A 24,097-nucleotide genomic window follows, 5' to 3' on the forward strand; every position below is an offset into this window, starting at 1 on the left:
CTCAGCGAAACCTCCTTGACTCCTAATCGATCAAATATCATATGGCTGCGTTCTTGATTACCCAATCGATCCCTATTCTGTAGCGCTATAAATATATGACGCGGGGCTGAAACGCCTTGTTTTGATGCCAGGTGCCATGTAAATGTATCAGCGACATTATCCTCTTTAGCATCAGTTGTTACCGCTAGCCAACTCAACAACGATTTCCCTCCCTGTTCCATAAATGATAACAATCGTGCTTCCGTGGTAACTGATGGAGTCAACACCGGCATCCACAATGCTATTTTAGTTAAAACGACTTTACCGTTAGTGACGCCAGCAGCACGCCATATTGCATTGTTATCATCGCCCCTTCGCGTTAGAGCGATTGTATGCTTAGCCCCATAGATAACTTTTCTGACATTTCTACAAAATCCGAATATGTGATGGAGTGGAATCGCGCATGAAAACTGTCGGCGTTGTCCTTGCAATGTTGCTACTCGTGTTGCAAACCCTAGATTAAAATTATCGTTAGTACTTTTTATAATAGTAAAATCAGCGCCTGGTCTTGCCCTGCGGTCTGGATTGGCTGCTTCAGCCTGTGGGTCAACTGCGTCATCTCTTCCCGTCAGCACGTTAATGTACTGAATATGATCAGCGTTATTAGTGGTATCCTTTGCGAACATCATAGATGGGCCCGCCGATCTTGTATAATCATCTGAGTATCTTGCTAGCCCAATTATCGTCGTTGCAACATCAACCTCGCGTTCTATTGATTCAATTTCTCGCCCGTCAATAAGATATCTGGCACTCTCAAATAACGCCATGATACCGTTGTTGACAAAACCAACTCGAACACGACCGTCATTTGCGTATGGTGCATTATCGGCAGCATTTGTTACAAGTTCTCCCTCAATTTCGATAAACGCTTCACACGGCAAAAAGTATTTACTGGTATCTTGGACTTGAAGTTCAATTCGCGATCGTAGGTCGGCTTGTGGTGGTTGATAGGAATAAAATTGATAATCACGGACAGAATCATCCCTGCGCACTGGGGCATCCATATCAAACGCGGGATCAGCGGTTCGCGCAAACATTTTATTATTTATCATGTTGATGTTTTCAATTGCAATTCATCAACGTCGTTTTCGTCGTAAATTCTTTGAATCCTGTTTAAGACCACTTCCCGCTATCGCGTTCATGAGCGCGTTGGTTGTTGCATCAGTGGACGGCTCCGCCATCATCGGCGAGGCCATCGACGCTAGTTTTTTTTCCACCGCGTTATTTATTACCCTGCTGACATTTGCAGGCATCACTGTTGTAGAACGCAGCGGCGTTTGTTTTTTTCTTCTCACCAACGACATTAGTTTGTCCTTTGCTGCAGAAAACGCCTTTCCGGCAACATCGATTCCCTTATCACGAATAACATCAATGGCCTTCATAGATAATTGTTTAGCTAACGGCGCCACTTTTGGAGCCATTCTTGTAAATAACCCCGCAATGGTGCTACCGAGACTGTCTCCGTACCACGCGCGGTATACAGGCAATCGTGAGTTTACCACGTAAACGCTGACTGGTTTATCATGGTTGTAGTGTATAATCATCTTTATTATAAAAACACCAGTGTTTTCCAATTAGTGATTGGTCAATCGCTGTAATGACCGTGGTCATCAAAACCGTCCACGAGTTCGTCTATGAGCGTTCGATATACATTAATGTCCATGATACCACCGGCAAATAACCGCCTGCAAATATCAGCGGCCTCATTGATTATTTCCGGAGAGTTATTTCCGGCTCGTTTTCCTCCGATTAATACCTCCAGCCGTGATATATCACTGAGAACATTACCAGGACAAGTAACGTCTTTACCAACAGAGTATCCTTTTCCTTTTTTTGGTTTCCTACTTTTAACATTCTCGAGGAATGCTTTGTAATCGGTATCACCACGTGGTATTATATCCTTATATCTACTTGCTAAATACACTATTCTTGTCCATTTTTCCACCGAATTTACATTTTTCTCGTAGCCGCTATTGATATGCTCATCTCGTGTGCCCTTAGCAAAATTTGTAACAGTAAAATTAACTAATTTTTCATCGTCAAGATTTCTAATTGTGTCTATTGTGCTCTTTTTAAGTACATTACGGGGTATATTCCACTCTTTCTGTATTTCTTCCGGTATTTCTTCCGGTATTTTTTCCGGTATTTCTTCTTCTGGTTCTCTTGCGGTGGCGCCTAGTTCTTCTTCATCGGCCATTGTAACATAAGGTTCTTGTGGGTCCGTTATAGCGAGTGGTGGCGGCCTCTCCCTCCGTTGGTGTGTTGTAGCAACCGCTATTTTCGCAGGAAGTGTTTTCAGAGACTCTTTTGTTTGCTCGGTCTGAGCCGCTATCTTTTCAAGCGCACCGAGGACGGGCACAGTTGCGCTTTTTACCGGGGCAAAGAGTTGTTCGCTTCCAACAGCAAAATCAGCTTGTAGTTGTTGCCGCGTTTGAAGTTGTTTTCGGACCCTGTCTCGTAACGGTATGAACTTTTTAAGCGCTGCTAGCCGCTCTCTGGCTAGCCGAGTAGTAAGTGATTCGCCTACCATTATTGCAAATTGCTCCGTAATTTCTAATTTCCCTGTGGCAGCGTCAGACGCACGTTACCACGACCTATCGGGGAAAAAAAAATGTATACAACGTAAAAATTCACTTCCGTACGCTACGTGAACAGGTATGCCATTAAATTGGGGTCTCCACGGAGTTTTCGTCTATAATCCTTCTAATGTTTTTGATCTTACTAGAAATCTCCCGCCGTCGTTCATAAACACGTCCGAGTTTTTTTTGGTGTTATTTCAACGGCAGTAAATAGTCCAATGAATGCATTTACGTCATTGTGGTACAGGTTTTCATTAATCGTATGTTGTAATCGTTTTATAAAAGCGTACTCGCGGGCCAGAGTAAAACGCCCCCGTTTCGATTGTTCGTTAATAATTTCATAATCGGATAATATTCTTTCGCTGTTGAGACCATCAGATAATTCAATTCCTTGATTTTTTAATTTTGAAATCTCGGTTAATATATTATTGATGTCTTCGATATTCATATTCTTATAAACATCTTATTTCTAAATAAAAAAAATGGACGGCACACCCGTTTGGCAACCCCGCTGGCGCCCTATGACGTCAGAGAGGCCCATCGGTTACTTAATTAAGGACATTCACATCTTGGAACCCCTTGGGTGCCTTCGCATCCATCTGAGCCCAAGGGAACCCCGAAACATACATCTCCGGGAGGGAGGCCTAGGGTGACAAACGTCTTCGTAGACCGCCCAGAAGATATGCTTGGGGGACGTACGGATATATTTACAATGAAATGATGGGACAGCACAAACATAAAACGGCGGGGACGGAACTCTACGGCCGATTCGACCAATCAAAAGCAACCCAATTAAATTAACCCGGTTGCATGATTGTGAATAAAAGACAACCACACGCCCGGGTCAAGTGCGTGGGTTAGTTTTGATTGATCGAATCGGCTTTCGAAAGCCCCAGGCTTATAACGAGTCGTCTTATATATAAGGTGACTAATACAACCGCGTCAGTCACAAGGTGTGTGTTAATTTGAATTCCCTTGAATCGTTAAATCCTTGAATACTTATTAATGGTGTTTCACAGCATTTAAATGAAACCAAATATTTAAATAAAACATTAAAAAAAAAGAATACAGCTGTTAGATAACAGCGTGTATTTCATTAGTTTTCATCGTAAAATGATTAATTAATCGTAACATTAATTGGACTTCAAGGGACGTAACTCTTGTCATGCGACGCTATCACAAAACGAGTTATCTCCCTTTGATGTTATATATGAAAATCGAATTCTGTGACCCGTCTTTTTTGAGATCGCTGTTTGATATACTCGTTCTGCTACTTTTCGTACTGAGGCTCTACAAATATCGAAATATTTTCCTGCCTCATTCATCGACTGAAATATTTTTTCCTCGTGCGATGATGTATCAAACGATTTGACCACCCTTGCTTGCTTTGAAAACTTACCAGTTTGGCCTTTTTTATTATTTTCACTCTGAGAGATGGCTTGCAGATTACACAGTCTGTTATTTTGAGGACATCCATCAATGTGATCAATAACAAGACCGTCGTTGATCAATCCGTTAAACGCTTCATAGATTATTCTATGAACGTAATAGCTTTTTTTCCCGGCACCAAACATCAAATACCCCTGATTATTTACGGTACCAACCGGCTTCTTCAGTCTGCGGTTTCTAACAACGCCGTCGCGAGATGCTTCGTAATTAACGAGCACATGATGCGGCTGAAATTCTTGGTTCATTTGTATAATAATACTACTTGTCTAATTCATTATTTGGTTTAATTATAAACCTTTCAATGTAGTCCTGAGGAGTTTTGATGATTTTGTCCTTGACGGAGTCAATGACGGCGTTTTTTATTCGCTTGTCATAATAGCGTTTTAGTTCCCTGTATCGTTTGCCGCCACAATTGATACATAATTGTGATTTACCACGCACCCCAACGTGGCAAACCAAGCACGGGAGGGGGCCAAGAGAACCATTACGAACGCTTTGTAAATGATACCCGCAGAATTCACCTCTACATGATTTATTGCACGGGGTTGTCGACCCAATCATCAACCATTTGCAGTGATTCATTATACTATATTCTTTTATTTAAATACTTGTTTTAATTATATGGAGGAGTTCGAGAGATTAGCAGCAATTAAGCCCTGGAAAAATATTAGGTTTAATCTCGATAGAGTCCTCAAGGACGCACCAAAAGCGTTAATAAACGATAGAACCCTGTTGAATAAAATACGCGATTGTATCAATGAATTCAAGCGTGATGGTGCATCTCATAGTTGGTCAACATTTCGAATTGATGGCATTGTTGCGGCTACCATGAACGACAAACGCGCGGCAACGATAATATCACACCTTGACGGTAAAAAGTATTTTTTCAGAGTAAAATTCATTGTCCGGGTGGAATCAGGTAATTGGATCATTCGTGATAAATTTGAACCGGTTCTCAGCGACAAGAAATCAGTCATTGTTAGCCGCGACTCCAAGCCAGGGCTGTTAACCGGAATTGACAGACCATACTATGAACGAGCGTATCCTGAAACAGCAGTTGTCTATGGAATATACCCGTTAAATAAGAAACCTGATATCGGAAAACTAGCGCCGATGAAACAGTCAACGGGGATAAATTGTGTAGCAGAACGAGTAATAGAGCATTTTACAAATGCGTGTCGAGGAAATAAACTGACCGATTTACGACGTAGCAAAATAAACCAATGGGAGGAGACAGTGCGCGAGCGAGGAGCAACCATCAGCGACATAGCAAGATTAGAAACGTCGTTGAGATTTCCAATAACCGTTACAACAATAACCGGTGAAGTATTATACGAATCAAAGTATAAATCAAAGGGAGCCCCAATCAAAATTATTGATCATAACGAACACGCGTGGACGCCCGCGGTCACAATATTTCCACGGGATAGAACAGTAAAGTATATCCCGGGGGAACTCCTGGGAGAGGATGGTTTTCTCGCGGAGAGGAAACTATTTGATGCTATTGCTTGTTTGTGTAAAAACGACCCTGTGTCAATGTAGTTACTTCGCAGCGCTGAAAACGATGCGGATACCTTTGATCAGTTTGTAAGACCAAACGGTGAATTATATCGCACTGAAGCGTTTCACAACAAGATGAAAAAAACCGCCATGGAATTTGAAGAGCATGCTAACAAATTGTTTTACGATTCCATCGGTTGCGGCTCATGTTGCAGCAAGGAAAAATGCGTGGAGACCAACGCGCAAGGAATTTCTACCGGATGTACAATCCAGTTGTTTGGAATACTATCACGGTGGACTATGGAACACTGAATACAACCGCGACGCTATGATTTCCGTTGATATGGTTGCCTGTTATCCAGCGAGTTTTCTCGGGTATGGATCCGCCGCTGAGTACTTTAAACGATTTGGACACCCCAGACATGAAATGACTCGTGTTGCTATTAATGGACCACTGCCTGATTTTGATTTAACCGGATTCGCTCGCATAGTATCATTTGAATTCGCGGCAGGACTTCATCGCTGTTGCTATATTTGGATTGGTAGACACATGACTGAAAAGAAGTGGCTGCCAATAGCGCTGCTACGGTATATGATTGATTGTAGCATGCTTGTATCGTTGATTGTCAGTGACGCGATTATATCATACCGGGCGCAGACTGAAGTCTGGTTACCAGAACCAGAGCGTCTAGATAGCATAATTGACGAGTCCAGAAAACACATTGATGCCAACGAGGAATATATCATCGAATGGTCCAAAAAGATATTCAACCAACGAAACCGCGAGGCAAAAGATCTCGGTAGAAGAATAATTGGTAAGTTCACACAAGGTGGAAAAAACTGCGACTACAAACGATATTGCTTACGGCTGATTATAGATGACGCAGAATATGATTTCGTAATCAAGGACGCAGTGGCAAAAAATAGATACGTGAACTGCAAAACAGCTTTCTTGTCCAATGGAACAAGGTTGGGTACAGTTGTTACCTACAGCGATGGAGACAGCCCCGCGTATCCACATTTGAGGGCATCTATGCTGGGTTACGCCGCTACCAATTTATTCTCGATGATAAATAGATTTCCCGACACCGCGGTTAGAGTTGCGATTGATTCATTTTACATAGACGTAAAGTATAAGGGAAACATAGCCGTTTACTAGTCCGGACGAGAGTTGGGGTACATGGAGAATTAAAAAAGAAATACGACGCGATTATTCCCCGTCAGCAGATGTCACCGTTGAAAATAATTACTTACGCGGTGATAATCTATCAGAATGGTCTAATGCACCACCGTGTTCTGATCCAATTTGTAGATATAAAACAGTTTATTTAAGCGGCTGTGGCGGGTCAGGAAAGACGACTCGGGCAATTGAATTATTTCGAACGCGGGCAAGTATAATCGTGCTTACACCGACCCATAGACTAGCGCGAGAGATAAAACAACGAAATGTTGACGCCGTTACTTATCACAGCTTTTTTCGATACAGCTGCGGTGAGTGGACTCCTGATCGAATGGGGGAAAAATTTATTCCTGAGGTTATCATCTGGGATGAGATATGTACTGTTTCGTTAGATGTTTTACAAATGTTTCTTGAGTGGTTGGTGCGCGCGAATACAGCGGTGATAATGTGCGGAGATCATGGCCAACCACCGCCATTTGTCGGCGAGGGTCCACATGATTGGTTAAAGGGGTTTGTGGACTATTATGAAGAAACCGATACTGATTACCGAGCACTTGATGAACAACTGCGCGAGGTTAAAAAATTAATCAGATTACAGCCGGATAGAGTTCAATGTGAAATAATCCGCGAGGTGATTCCGGAAACGCCGTTAAATGAATTCTGGGAAACATGGAGACCAAACGATTTGATTGTAGCGAGTAGAAAGATAGTCAGAGACACACTTCAGCGGAAGTTGTTTACGTTGCATAAGGAAAAGTTTCCAACGCGCCCAGTGCCGTTATGTTATAGACCCGCGGACACACGGCGGCAGAACATTGAAGTTGAAATCCCGGGCCCGACAGCGTCAGGGACAAAAAAACAAGTTCTCGTGCTGAATGATATCGTGCTCGTTGATATCAGCGTCGTCGAGGACGCGCTACGTGCTGATAAATCCCCGTGGACGCTAGGATACGCAACGACAATACATTCCTCGCAGGGATTGACTATCACGGATACAATTGTTTGGATGGTTGATAATCGCATCGAATGGTCAAATCTAGTCTATCTTGCAGTGTCCAGAGTACGGAGAATGAATCAGCTTCGAAGAATTGTTATTGACGAAGCCAGTGACAACGATGACATTATTGATGCTAGCGTCATTGATAGAAAACTCTCGGGTTACCGCCAACAGGATAAAAAAAAACAGCGGCGTTTTGATATTGATGCCGAATTAATAATTGCGTTACGACAACAACAGAATAATCACTGCGCGAGTTGCAATTGTGTAATGCGCTGGCGTTATTCGGATAAAGACGCTGGCCAATTTACCGTGGGCAGGATCGATAACAGTCTCGGTCATGTCAAAAACAATGTGAGGTTGACCTGTCTTGAGTGCAATAGACGCAACGGCGCTAGTTAAGACCACGCGGGGGCAATTGAGTATCGTCAGGTATCACTTGTAGTTGCTCGCGTGTAAACCCCCGCTGTGGGGCAGTTGAATCCAGTCTATAGATCAGTGGTCTACCAGTTGATCGTGTTATCGTTGATATGTTATGTGTGGTAACACTCCAAATAGGATCAGTAGCTCTTTTTTTACCGCCTTCAAGCCCTCCTGGTTCATACAGATATCTAACAGTGACATCGCCGAGAATCGGCTTGGAAACGCTATCTATTTTTGATCTTCCGGGTATATACTTTTTTTTAATCGCGTCGCTGGGCTTCATGTTGATTGCTCGGGTAATCTCGTTATTTAACGCTGCAATTACGCCTGGCAACCTTTTAACCCATTCACGAGATCGTTTTTCTTGGATGAATTCCTTCGCGTATTGATACCCAAATAACCGTTCAGCAAGAGTCCGATTGAATCGTTCAACAATTGCCTGATCACGATGTAGCGCAGTATGACCTCGTCGTACCGCGACGTTATGATGTTTCAACGCTGATAAAACAGCACCGCGAAATTCATTGCCAGGATCAACTTGTAATAGATTTGGCCAGCGCAGAGGACCTCTTCGATAAATCCGCTCAAACGCACCGGCTACTTCAGTTGCTGACTTTGTTTTCAAGGGCTCCGCTTGTTTGTATCGACTCGCAACATCAACTACAGTTAGCGCGTATTTGTAACCGTTGTCATGCGGCAGAAATAATATGTCAGCTTGATGAACTTCATTGGGTACGGTAACATCAAAGTGCGAGAAGTTGATTTGTTTAGGCGGTGGTAGATAAATTTGCCATATAGCCTGTTTGGATAACCAATTAGCCGCAACGGCCTTTGTTACCTTTGCAGCGCTTGCGAGTTTACCAATTGCGGCCTTCCCCTTCCAGTATCCTCTCGGAGAATAATAGATGGATTCCATGTTGTTATTATAAACGCTAGCGTTTTCAATTACCAGCGCGAGAAGCTCCGCTTCCAATCATTCATTTACCTTTCATAGCCGATTTTACCAACCATGAAGCCAACTTTTCTTTGAGGGATTTATCAGGAATAGCATTTAACGCGTGAATTAATTTTACATCCGCGATATGACGCTGTTGCAGATCGCTACTTTTGTAGTAAGCAACATCATGAGCATGACACGCCTTATCGATAGCGTTTATTGGATACTCACCGGGTTTGGGCTGATTTTGATCATCGAGTCTGATATCTAATCGTGTTCCGGGGCCACAGTAGCTATATCCTGGGAGGTGCTTTTCTCCTGGATACTTTGCCCACGGTGTTCCGGGGAGTTTTGATAACTTGGCTGCAATATCACCTCCTCGCTTTTTTTTAAAGCATCCCGGGGTCTAATAGAAATAAATCTAAATTTCTTTGTACCGCATCGTGCACACTTACCAGTAAGTGCCGATCTGTTATTTCTCGTTGTAACGGTTGTCATATCATTTGTGCCAGTACGCACTCTACACTTCACACAATATAAATCCATAATTTATGTGTAGAGATATGAATATAATTGATTTTTCGGCGACTAAAACAAGAGAACCAGTTAAGCATGTTGCAGCGTTACCAAACTCGATCCGGATGATTATCATCGGACCATCTGGATCCGGCAAGACGCAATTGTTACTCAATTTAATAATGAGATGGATGAAGTGGGATAAGTTGTATTTAATCGCCCCTAGCGTGGATGATCAACGATGCTACGAGGTGTTGAAAGATTTTAACGAGAATGCATCAGCGATCGCTGAAAAAAATGTTATTGAGTTTATTACAGATATCAATGATGCACCAGGTATTGATGATATTGATGGCGACGTTAACAATCTAGTCGTGTACGATGATGTTATGTTAGACAATCAAAAAAACCCAGCTAGGATATTTTCCAGAGGGAGGCATAAAAACACCGACGTGATATATGTCACTCAACGATACACTCAGATTCCAAAAGTAATCAGAGACAACTGTAATATTCTTGCTGTATTCAACGGCGTTGATACACACACGCTACGAAATATTTGGCAGACATGGTGCAGCGGTGACATGGACTTTAATGGTTTTCGAAACTTTTTTAGTCATGCTCAGTCGACCCCACATGGATTTGTAACGATAAATTTACATGATCCTCGGACACGATATCGTATCGGACTTGACCAAATATTCGGTTAGTTGTAAATAATTTTCATTGTAAATAACTTCTTATCAGCGGGGGGGGGGGGGGCGATGACATCGACCCGGTCGTCGCGCTTTTTTACCGGACGCTGACGACGCTGGGATCGGCGCGCAGAAAGTATTAATTAAACCAAATGACGATTGGACAACCCCCCGACGACGACGTCGTTTTTTTTTACCGGGCGCTGACGACACCGGATCCGCTGAGTGCAGAAAGTATTAATTAAACCAAATGACGATTGGACAAAATGTCCGATTCGCCCCCCCCCCCCCCCCCCCGCTGCTTATTGCTTGTAGTCACAGTATTAATACACCTAGATATTGCTTGTAGTCACAGTATTAATGTGCCTAGATATTGTTTGTAGTCACAGTATTAATATGCCTAGATATTGCTTGTAATCCCAGTATTAATATGCCTAGATATTGCTTGTAATCACAGTATTAATATGCCTAGATATTGCTTGTAATCAAACTTGTTCAGGATCTTGAAGATGTGCGCTTACGTACCAAATACAATCAAAATCTTAGAAATATGAACTCTAAGTGTTCACACAATCAGCAAATCAGAAGCATGATCACACCTTTAATATGTGTGGATGTCATTCATAATTGAACTTATTCTGTTTGTAGCTTAGACAAAAAATCTGCTCAAAACATGATAGATTACTTGGTGTAAGTTCATTTTCAGAGGTTTCATCAAGCCCAAATTCTTCTCTCCATTCCATGTATTTTGTATCTTATGCATTAGAGAGAGAAGGGTTTTCAATGAAATTGTCTTGCATGTTTAATTCAAATAGAAAGCAAGGATTATCAATATTTTTCTCATTATTTTCATGTTGTTCATGATTAATCAGTGGAATTAAAGTCATCACTGATCTAGAGAATATGGAAACCATAGCCAGCTGTTGAAACAATATTTATATATGCCTATTAATGAGCCATGGGCAGATCACAATATGATATACCACCCGTATTGGTATATCAATGCTTTAAATGCCATGTTATTTTTAATGTATTTAATGTATGTAATTTTTAATATATATATATATATATATATATATATATATATATATATATATATATATATATATATATATATATATATGTGTGTGTGTCTATCCATTTAATTCAAAATTGAACAAGGTTTCTACTCATTGCATTGCAGTATGCTTAATTTTTAACTCTATCATGTATCATGAATAAACTATATTCATATGTGCTGTAGTACAAAACTTTGCTAGAAGAGCTGAGTATTGATGTTCCTTGACTTAATTAGGGAAGCCCATCAGAATTGAACAAGGTGTCTGCTCTCTCTTTCCGTTTCAGTTTTTTTAAATTTTAACTCTGTTATGCATCATCACGATACCTGAATACAGTAATACAGTATTGGTGTTCAAAAGAATATAACAGACCTAAAACAGAAAAAAACCAAACTAAATTTAATTACTACAGAACCCTTCCATCATCAAGGGAGAAGCATTTATTTATGTTCTGTCTTCATATTGTGATCAGTATGTATTATAATGCTTCATAATTCTGGATTTAAATCATTGGCAGTTGGTCATGCATCGTGTAGTTGGGAGGACAATGAAAGTAAGAAACAAAAGAGAAGAAGGGCAGTAAAGAAGTAAAAGAATCCACAAACCAACCCATAAATAGTAAATGATACAGTGGCAAAATGTGTACAACTTTTCATTTCTTTTCAACATATAAAGGGCATTACTAAAACTCCAACATACTCTGCGACTAAATGTCATCATTTGAAGAAGTTCTTCAAAGAATCAAGAATAGGTCAAACATTCTAACTTACAAATGAGTCACTTGATCTGTTTTTAAAAGCTACAAAAGTTGGACAATGTTGTTAGATGTAAAACTCATCAACAGAATCTTATGAATCTCTCATTCATAATTGATGTCACTTGTTGGAAAAATCCAGAGTTTAATTAATTTCCTTATTATTAAAACTTAATCTAAACATCTATTTTTTAGACAATTGGAAAATCAAGATCATGACCTTTTTTTACCATAATAATAACAGTGGCTATATTTAACTTGCATGTATTACAAAAAATTTGGAATATATATATATATATATATATATATATATATATATATATATATATATATATATATATATATATATATATATATATATATATATATATATATATTAGAATTGGATGTAAATGTTATATTTGTTGTATGTGTTGTCTCGCATATATTTGTTCTCAGTGTACAGCCTGCTAAACTGTGCATTAATATGTTGTACATTTGTGGAGGACATTTCATGTAGCATGCATTGTATATATAAGTAGGTACATCAGTGGAGTGAGTAAAAGAATTAAAGTATACACCATAATGGCATGTGCATTGCATGTTGCAGTGCATTACTAACCCTGCCGTATCCTTCTTTCTCTCAGAGCACACTTTCATATGTCTTAATAGAGAGCAGTTGTGAAACTCTCTTCAGCATATACCAATACTTATAGAATATATATATATATATATATATATATATATATATATATATATATATATATATATATATATATATATATATATATATATATATATATATATATATATATATATATCCTTTACAAGTAATATATATTATTTACTACAGTGAAGTCGTTCTGGTAAGGATTGTAGATAATTTTTAATTACGGATGATATTTGCATGTTATTTGTGTCGCATATGAATTGTATGAAGTTGTATTGTCTCTGTTGAAATTCTTGGTTGTAGTGGTACTTTAACGTTTGTTTCATATGTTGTAGGTTTAATTGCTACCTTCCCTATATCAGCAAATAAATCTGTATTGACTAGTGAATGAATCCTTATTATTCAATCATCCTTTACTACTTTCTTCCCAAGTCATAACTTACAAGGATAATATGTTGGGGACATAATGCCTTTTCTTGTTCTAATGCTTGGCACTGTGTCACTTATTTTTGGATGCCCCTAAGCAAGAGGAATTATAGGTTACTTCGGTTGCTGCATTTGTATGGGAAAATATGAACAAGTTTTTCAGATGGAATACTGCACGACCTTGGGAGTGCAGTATATCCATCCGACAAAATAAGTTCATATTTCCATAAAAATGCTAGCAACCTTTTTATTATATGCTCATTTTCTTATTTTATCTAATGCTTAATTATTTTGACAAAATACACTACAAGAAACAAAGTAACTGAATATATACCATATTCCAAACTAAATACACAAGCGCAAATTCATCATTACACAACAACAACATTATTACTGCGCACATAACTCTGCCCAGATAAATTTGAACTTAGTTGCGCACTATACATAACTTTCAAAAGAAAATGGCATGCCTAGTTCAAATCAAAATTTGGAGTCATATTGTGAATGAATGCGCATTGCAACAACTTTTCCATTTGATCTGGAATGAATAGATTTTGGTATTTTTATCAATTCTACTAAATTTTGTGATTATGGACTGGATTTATATGTTACAATTCCACATGAAATACATTGGATTGAAGAAACGAGGGAGAAGCGTGTTGACATCTGCAAATGTGTTTCTGTTTCTGTCACTGAATGTTTGAAATCATAATTTGGGAAAAATATGAAGTCTTTCAATTGCAATTATAAAAAATATGCTATGGAATTTAATGCTTATTTCATTTTGAGTGCAGTAACGAGGATGTAATTGCACTTATATTTGAAATTACAGTACAATTTTGAAATGTGTAATCAAGATTGAGAACCTGTGACATGGCTCATGTAATTCGGATCTACAGAACTCAGAAAGTACGTTTTGAGGAAATTCAGTATGTGAAACTGTAATTCTTTTTTTTTGCCATTCTTATTACTAGCTAAAGAAGACAGTTTATGCCTTGTTATGCATGTTATTTGTAAAGACCCTTTCTGGTGTCTACTGTATAGCTAGCCTAAATCCGAAATATTGTATCAAAAAAGTTAACGTGGAATGTGCCAAAGCAGCTGGTATGTGGCAGTCCACAAAACATCTGCTTTACTTCATTCAGAAACAAATTTAATCAACCAAAACGTAAAGCGCCTACTACGTGAGTGTACATGATTTGTTTACAAATCAAAAGTGCTAGCATCTGCATCCATTATTTGTTTACAATAGAAAGTAGTTCCTTTATGAATGCAATATGAAGTTGCATGCGAGTTCATTATCATAAAATATTGAATGGTTCTGACAATGCAAAGTTAACGGAGAAAAAAATGAGCATATAATAACAATTGTTACAGTTAACCGTCAGTGCTATCAGGAAGTGTACCAACATAATATATGATGGGTGATTACACAATATGGCAAAATGCATTATTGCATCATCTTCCAATCTCTGTATGGTAGAGAAGCTATTTATCTTACACTATTTTGAAGTCACACACACCATACAGAGATTGGAAGATGATGCAATAACAAATGCTTTGTATTCAAAGCATGCAAATGGTCGATCAGACAAGTTTAGAATAGAGTTAAAAATGACTGGACTTCCATTTAAACAGAGATGTCATTCTGTAAAATAGAAAACGAAGTGTCTGTAGAGAAACAAAATCGTAAGAGTTTTCTATTCTTTTATTTGTTTATACACTCATTAGAATCATGATAATCTTGTTTTGTCCACCATCTTACAATAGGTCATGACAATACAATTGTAACCAGCAGCAATACCAGCAACATGGCGACAATGGGGAATGTAAACCTCACACAGACATAAAGTGATCAGGTGAACAAAAACCCAACCATATTAATTCCTTCTGATGAGTTGCAATAGTGAAAAAACTGGTCAGAGACCAGGGGTGACTAGACCACACCAGCTAATGGGAGGGAACGCCTCCACATCCATTCATTCATCATCTTTCCTAATTTTACAATAGAGTTTGCTATTCTATTATTGTATGATGTAAGCAAAAATGATAACATTGCTCTAGTGTTTGTTGAATAGTGGTATATAAAATTGCATGCTATCTATAAATTTCAGCGGACCAGTTGAGAATATTATACTTTTCCTTATTTCTCACAATGCATATCATTCTCTTATGTGTGTGCATTGCAGCACTTGACATTATCAGATGAGAGTCATTTTTTGTACCATGCAGTACTTTGCATTATCAGATGAGAGTCACATTTGTGTACCATGCAGTACTTTGCATTATCAGATGAGTCATTTTTAGTACCATGCAGTACATTGGATTATCAGATGAGTCATTTTTAGTACCATGCAGTACTTTGCATTATCAGATGACAGTCATCTTTTTGTACCATGTAATACATTGCATTATCAGATGAGAGTAATTTTTGTGTGCCATGCAGTACTTTGCATTATCAGATGAGAGTAATTTTTGTGTGCCATGCAGTACTTTGCATTATCAAATGAGTCACTTTTGTGTACAATGTAATACATTGGATTATCAAATGAGTCCTTTTTTGTGTACCATGCAGTACTTTGGATTATCAGATGAGAGTCACTTTTGTGTACCATGCAGTAAATTGGATTATCAGATAAGAGTCCTTTTTGTGTACCATGCAGTACTTTGCATTATCAGATGAGTCATTTTTTGTACCATGCAGTACTTTGCATTATCAGATGAGAGTCACTTTTGTGTAGCATGCAGTACATTGCATTATCAGATGAGAGTAATTTTTGTGTGCCATGCAGTATTTTGCATTATCAGATGAGAGTAATTTTTGTGTACCATGCAATACATTGGATTATCAGATGAGAGTCATTTTTGTGTGCCATGCAGTATTTTGCATTATCAGATGAGAGTCATTTTTGTGTAGCATGCAATACATTGGATTATCAGATGAGAGTAATTTTTGTGTACCATGCAGTACATTGCATTATCAGATGAGAGTAATTTTTGTGTGCCATGCAGTATTTTGCATTATCAGATGAGAGTAATTTTTGTGTACCATGCAATACATTGGATTATCAGATGAGAGTCATTTTTGTGTGCCATGCAGTATTTTGCATTATCAGATGAGAGTCATTTTTGTGTAGCATGCAATACATTGGATTATCAGATGAGAGTAATTTTTGTGTACCATGCAGTACATTGCATTATCAGATGAGAGTAAGTTTTGTGTGCCATGCAGTATTTTGCATTATCAGATGAGAGTAATTTTTGTGTACCATGCAGTACTTTGGATTATCAGATGAGAGTCATAACCTCTATTATGGGAAAATACAGATATTTTTGTCTCATACATATCTCATTTTAATTTCAAATTACATTTCTTGTGCACTGCTCCTATGATGTAGCAATGATCTCTCACTCTATCATCATTTAGTCGTTTCTCATTTGAATAACAGCTTTTAACATTTTCTTCTTAAATGTACTTGAAACTGGGCGCTAAGATGCCATTGACCGCTGTACAACAAATGTGCTTGAAAACAGGCACCCAGACATTGATCACGGTACAATAAATGTACTTGAAAACGGGCACTCCGACGTTAATGACCACGTTACAATAAATATACTTGAAAACAGGCACTCAGGCGTTAATGACCAAGGTGCAACAAATGTACTTGAAAACAAGCACTCCGATGCTATTGACCACGGTACAATAAATATACTTGAAAACAGGCACTCAGATTTTAATGACCACGGTGCAATAAATGTACTTGAAAACAAGCACTCAGATGCTGTTGACCACGGTATAATAAATGTAATTGAAAACAAGAACTCAGACGTTAATGACCACGGTACAATAAATGTAATTGAAAACAAGCACTCAGATGCTGTTGACCACGGTACAATAAATGTAATTGAAAACAAGCACTCAGACGTTAATGACCACGGTACAATAAATGTACTTGAAAACAAACACTAAGACGTTAATGACCACGGTACAATAAATGTACTTGAAAACAGGCACTAAGACGTTAATGACCACGGTACAATAAATGTACTTGAAAACAGGCACTAAGACGTTAATGACCACGGTACAATAAATGTACTTGAAAACAGGCACTAAGACGTTAATGACCACCGTACAATAAATGTACTTGAAAACAAGCACTCAGACGTTAATGACCACGGTACAATAAATGTACTTGAAAACAGGCACTAAGACGTTAATGACCACGGTACAATAAATGTACTTGAAAACAAGCACTCAGACGTTAATGACCACGGTACAATAAATGTACTTGAAACAGGCACTCAGACGTTAATGACCACGGTACAATAAATGTACTTGAAAACAAGCACTCAGACGTTAATGACCACGGTACAATAAATGTACTTGAAAACAGGCACTCAGACGTTAATGACCACGGTACAATAAATGTACTTGAAAACAAGCACTCAGACGTTAATGACCACGGTACAATAAATGTACTTGAAAACAGGCACTAAGACGTTAATGACCACGGTACAATAAATGTACTTGAAAACAGGCACTCAGACGTTAATGACCACGGTACAATAAATGTAATTGAAAACAAGCACTAAGACGTTAATGACCACGGTACAATAAATGTACTTGAAAACAGGCACTAAGACGTTAATGACCACGGTACAATAAATGTACTTGAAAACAAGCACTCAGACGTTAATGACCACGGTACAATAAATGTACTTGAAAACAGGCATTAAGACGTTAATGACCACGGTACAATAAATGTACTTGAAAACAAGCACTCAGACGTTAATGACCACGGTACAATAAATGTACTTAAAAACAAGCACTCAGACGTTAATGACCACGGTACAATAAATGTACTTGAAAACAAGCACTCAGACGTTAATGACCACAGTACAATAAATGTACTTGAAAACAGGCACTCAGACGTTAATGACCACGGTACAATAAATGTACTTGAAAACAGGCACTCAGACGTTAATGACCACGGTACAATAAATGTACTTGAAAGCGGGCACAAAGATGCTACTTACGTTTACTTTGAGACAAATATCTTTCTCGATTTGTCTTTGAAATCTTATATAAATCACGGCAAATGATGAAAGCTTAAGGTCCAACTGAATTGCCAATATCACTTTTATATGGCTCAAAAGATGTGGGAAGATTATAGAGTTTATATTGAAAATGGGTGATAACTCATAATCCTTGAGAACATCCAGATTCTCTTAAAAAGATATGCTTATTGCAGTAACGATAATAATAATAATAATAATAGTTATTATTATTCAACCTTAAGTATCAAATATCTAGAAAATGTATTGACTAATTATTCTCAATAAACGAACTCTGTATGTCTGATAACGGTAACATCTTAAAGTAACGAGTCATACTGAGAATCGCCACTGATATTATTTGCACTTTCCTGGTAACAAACGAGAACCACCAAATCATAAAATGACAAACACCGAAAATAAAAAATGTTTTTAATTTCATCCGAAAGGCGCATTTACAATACGATTTAATTTCCCGGTGACCACTTCTTAGAAGAGAAAGTATTATTAATAGGGAAAACTACAAAGTCACCGCGATATATAAATTTTCCGATTTGATGGGTTTAATTAATGTTCACTACATCTATTTCCCTTCGTATAATGATTTAGTTAATTCAGTTGACATGTAGCAATGAACTAAAACTATACATAAAATTCAAATAATTTCCAGAATACCAGAATAAGTATTTATAGAGATTGTTCATCTAATATTAATAGCATCCTTATGTCTGTAACTGACAACAAACCAAATTCAGAAGAAAAACAATATAAAAAAATAACAACACAAATAATAGCAAACATTACTCTTGCACAAAGCTTGACGGCTCAACAGCATTTGGTTGTTTGGTAATGTAAGGAACATACGTACGTACGTACATACATACATACATACAGGGGCCCCGAGTGGCCGAGTGGTCTAAAGCCCTCTCCGTTACGGATCACTGACATGTCACCCCTGTCTGCGTGGGTTCGAGTCCAGGATTCGGCCAATGTGGGTATGTGAGAAAGCTTGCCACTAGCTTCTCGTGGGTCGGTGGTTCTTCCCGGGGTTTTCCCGGATTCTTCCTACACCATTAATACTGGCCGCCATGCATAGCCTATCGTGTGCTGAAAAATGGCGTTAAACCCCACAACAACAACCATATATACATACACACTTTCTCACTACAGCCTGAAATACATGTTATTGTTAGAGGCTGATTGTACGTTTTTGCCAGTAAACAGTTCTTTAACGCTTTTGATCTGACGTAGGATTAATTAAATGTTTGAATATAGCAAAATATGAACTCTGGCATGAAATCTTTGGCAAATGATTATTGTTCATAGACAGGAAACACCAAGACAAAGGTGACAACCTGATAACCTTTAGGGGTTGGTGCGTGCAGGCAAAGCGATGGGTCCGTAAACTGAGGACCAGGGGTAGAATCTCCGTAGAGTACTAATTAAAATGTTCATATCTATAAAATAATATTATTTTTTCGTATTTAAAATTTCTGTTATAAATTCTATTAAGTTATCAAGCATTCTCCTGTGGGATCAAGGGATATCACTTTCCGTTGGTGCATATTTGTATATAGTGCTGATTAAAAGTTTTAAAATGTAAGGTAACTTTTCAGCACTAATAGATGAAAAGTAAACATGCTACAGCTCTTTCCATTAAAACTTTCATAACAATCCTATCCCTTTACTCCATGGACAGCTTGCTCTGCCTTATGAAATCAACCCCGATTACATACACATTCATGTATATGTGATTTGTGTTTAAATTGATTTGAACCCAAGATAAAGTACGATCGTAACACTTAACTGTTATCATTAATATCATAATGTCACGACAGTAAATTGTGAGCTAACTTACACTTAGAATGTATGTTGTTTACCTGATACCGTTAGATTGGTCTTTAGTTGCTGTCATTTCTAATGTACAAACTCTAAACAGGAATATTGTATTTATTTTATTTATAAAGTTTGAATCGGTAGGTAATTGCTAGAAAATAATCCTTATAGAGAAACCACAGAATAAAAAAATATGATCGCTTGTAAAACTGACTTAAAACCGTATAATTAAATAAGTATCGACAAGATTTAATTTGAATTACAAACAATCATCATGCTGACATAGAACAAGTGCAAACCAGTCGAGTTTCTACTGGTTTGGATTAATCGTCCCGGAATACGAGTCAGAAGCGATATCTTGTCATCAGTTCAAGAACTGATGGATAATGGATTAATGAATTTGTTAACGGATGAGCTTATCCTAAAAGCGACATCCCATTATATTTCAGTGACAACAGCATAGGCTACTGACCAATTACATCAGGGCTATAATTTCCTTCATTTGTTAATCATTACATGTAACTATACCGATGGTGTCTTAATGTGAGAATAGTGGAACAAGTGTTATCAGTTACCCTGTGCAAACAAACTGTACCAGTATAACGACGAACCCATTGAAACTGAGAGGCTGTATCACATATGGTCAACAGTGTGTACCTTTGAACGTACAGTTGTTTAACAACTTAATTTCAAATAATATTTAGATACAGTTAATAACATCATGGCTAGGATATGCCAAGGCCTTTCCAAGATGACTATCACGCGTACGTACTCTTCGATATGGCTACTACTGATTGTAAGTACAATACGTTGCAACAGCTTCTACAGTAATAGATTTGAGCAGGGTTAAACATGTACATAGGTCAATTTAAATGACCGTGTTTTCACCACTTTACAATTACAAATATAAGACCACCGTTCACGCACATAAAAGAGCCTGCAGGATTCATGGTTTACACAGTACTTAACAAGACAGCATTGGTGGCGTTAGCTTTGAATGATTGCATATCCTGGAGCACACTGAAGCCAGCCCAAAAAGCAGTTTATCAAAATCCATAAACATCAGTTACAATCAAATTCTAGATGATCATCAATGGCCGAATGTGTTCAAAGGGTAATTTTTCAAAATAACGTCGAGACTTTTCTTGATATTTCACTAATATTACCGGCGGAGGAAATATGTTTAACAGAAGGTAAAGTATACCAATAAATCTAATCTTAAATTAAAATCTAAAAATAAACATATATCCAGGAAATTTTACATTTATATATTTAGCATGTGTCGAATTATATGTTATTTCACTTGACTTATGTCTGTCCTCGTCAGACTTTCATACAGACATACCGAATTTATGCAAATCATATGATGCTGATTGGCTAACAAAAAATGTTGTCTTGCCAGTTTTCGAAAAAACCACGACGTATTCTCAAGAATAGCTCACGAGATTTTCACAAAATTTAAGAGAAAACATTTGGCATCAAGACCTTGCCAACACATTTTTTTATCAACATGTTTTTAAATAAATACTTAAAATAACGGAGTAAAATTCAAGTCAGTACGACAATACATCACAATTTCAAACATCTATTACAAAAATGATAATCAATGACAAGACAATTGAAAATGTATAAGATCAAGAAAAGACGGTTTGCTTAAAAGTGGAATTCACATATCAAAACTCTGGATGGAGTAAATTTTGAAGAATGTAACGATTGCATAAACATTGACTCGATGACACGATGTAGAAAACATCATAGGTAAAAGTCTAGTGCAAAATTTTCAGGAAAGCCCACGGCATACATACAAATCGCTTAAGAGAAATAAAAGTGTCTCTTTTTTAATGCAGTTTTCAGCAAGATTGGTGGAGACTTCAGGATACGCTACGCTGGACAACATCATATATCAAGCCATTAATGGATACCGCTGTGATGGATGGGCCTTGTTTGGAAAAGTCACCGAGTGTGATCCTAGTTTTAAAATTTGCATCTCTACAAAAAGGTAGCGTTGCAGGAATGTCGTACTCATAAACTGTATGCAAGAAGCCATGTGACCATATATATAATACATACGAGTCCATACACACACACAATGTCTCTCTCTCTCTCTCTCTCTCTCTCTCTCTCTCTCTCTCTCTCTCTCTTTATATATATATATATATATATATATATATATATATATATATATATATATATATATATATATATAAAGAGAGACAGACAGACACAGAGGAGTTACGAACATATACCGTAGAGAACAGAAAGTGCTATCCTGGATCCTACAGTAGGGTGCGTGATAATATGAAGTGAATATGGAGAAAAGAATTTATCACATAGGTTAGAGAATTTGTAATTCGTACTCTACAGAGATTCTAACCTGAGACCGCTGGTTACGGCATCCATCACCTTGCATTCACGCACCAACACATATACGACCTCGATGCACACACACACTTATCTCTATGATGAGATAGAGTTACAGTAGCGGGGTTTGTCATATGCTCTAGACACCTAGCCATGTGTTAAGAAGATACCAGGATGTATCAAAGGAGTATTTATAATTATCTGCAATTAATCACAGTTATATCATACCTTGAAATACCAAATACCAGTTGTGTGTGTATGTATGTATGTATGTATGTATGTATATATATATATATATATATATATATATATATATATATATATATATATATATATATATATGAATTTTATGACACACAACCTATATACAAGTGTATAGCCCCATAAGCCTTTGCTAGTCGCTATAGTACAAGTCACATGGGTCGTATATGCGCATTTACTCGTATTGAATTAAATATAAATTGTTCTTTTAAAATTTGACGCTAATTTTCTTTAACCAAAGTCTATTGAGTCCTGATTATTCAATGTTCTGCACGTTAACTGTTACCAAAATACTTCCAGACAAAAATTATCTATTCCTATGGACTTTTACAATGGTGGCAATGAACTAGACTTGGGTCAAAATAAGAGGAATCGTCACAGTCGAGGGTAGTAAGAATTTGTTTATCAATATCCGTAGCTCTCATTGTGACATCACAGCGCGCAACATTCAATATGGATTGTACTGGATAACACATTTAGGTTCGTTTCGTCCAAAAATGTCTACGTACTTTTAATATGGATTTTGCCGTATGCACCTCTCGGGGCGTCTAAATAATGACCTTCCAAATAAATATGGATGTAATGGAATCAAAATGAAGTGAATACTTGCCACTTAAAGGTATATAGAATCAAATTCTAAAAAATCGTACCCATTACTGAAATAGTCGGTGTTGAATGCCTTCATGACCCGTGTGACTTGTACTATAGACGCTATCAGCAGTCTTCTGGCAAGGCCGATTGATATTTACATATATACTTATTACCGTGGTACCTGTACAACAGTACGAAAACCACGTTAATCCAACTCAACAACATACTTAGTATAGGCACTGTGTTATTTATTTATATAGCAGAGCTGACTCTTGCATAAGGATGCATTAAATCCTATTTCCCGCAAGTTGTTTAATTCTCATTGGGAAAATAGCGACTTCTTGTCTTAACAAAAAAAGCATTATTCTTGTGTTATTTCAAATTGGAATTGCACATTTTTTTTTCTTTATCAATGACACTGGTCAACAGTGAAATCATTACTGACTTGAAAAGGCCCTAATCTGTAGTATTTTGGTGTGCCGAACACGAATATAACCGTGAAAAATTTGTATTGGCTCTCGTTTTGAAGATATTCATATACCTCATTTTCTATGTTTCACTGTGTAAATTTCTCCAGTAGGACTGCAGCAACATCCGGAATAATGATGTAACATTGCATAATACCATCATGCTCACATCATCCACAGTTGATTGCATCATTTTCTGATGCAATGCAATACTAATGCCATGCGGCTGCTGAAGTAAGTTGACGTCAGCAGTGTACTATACATGTGTAGGCCTATTATACTAATGCCAGGCGGCTGCTGAAGCTGACGTAAGCAGTGTACTAT

At 37.7% G+C, this 24,097-nt stretch overlaps 1 protein-coding gene across 1 annotated transcript in view; it reads left to right on the top strand.

The window, feature by feature from the left end:
- Positions 1–20,412: 20,412 nt before the first annotated feature.
- Positions 20,413–24,097, top strand: part of LOC149806179 (uncharacterized) — a 62,895-nt gene continuing 59,210 nt past the window's right edge. The window contains exons 1-2 of the mRNA XM_089951093.1: positions 20,413–20,889; positions 21,941–22,092. Coding sequence (XP_089807219.1) covers positions 20,815–20,889; positions 21,941–22,092 — 227 coding nt within the window. The 5' untranslated portion in view covers positions 20,413–20,814. The remainder of the gene's footprint in view (positions 20,890–21,940; positions 22,093–24,097) is intronic.

Source organism: Sinohyriopsis cumingii, chromosome 2, assembly GCF_028554795.1.
Source record: "Sinohyriopsis cumingii isolate HCF-2022 chromosome 2, ASM2855479v2, whole genome shotgun sequence".
Lineage (NCBI taxonomy): Eukaryota > Metazoa > Mollusca > Bivalvia > Unionida > Unionidae > Sinohyriopsis > Sinohyriopsis cumingii.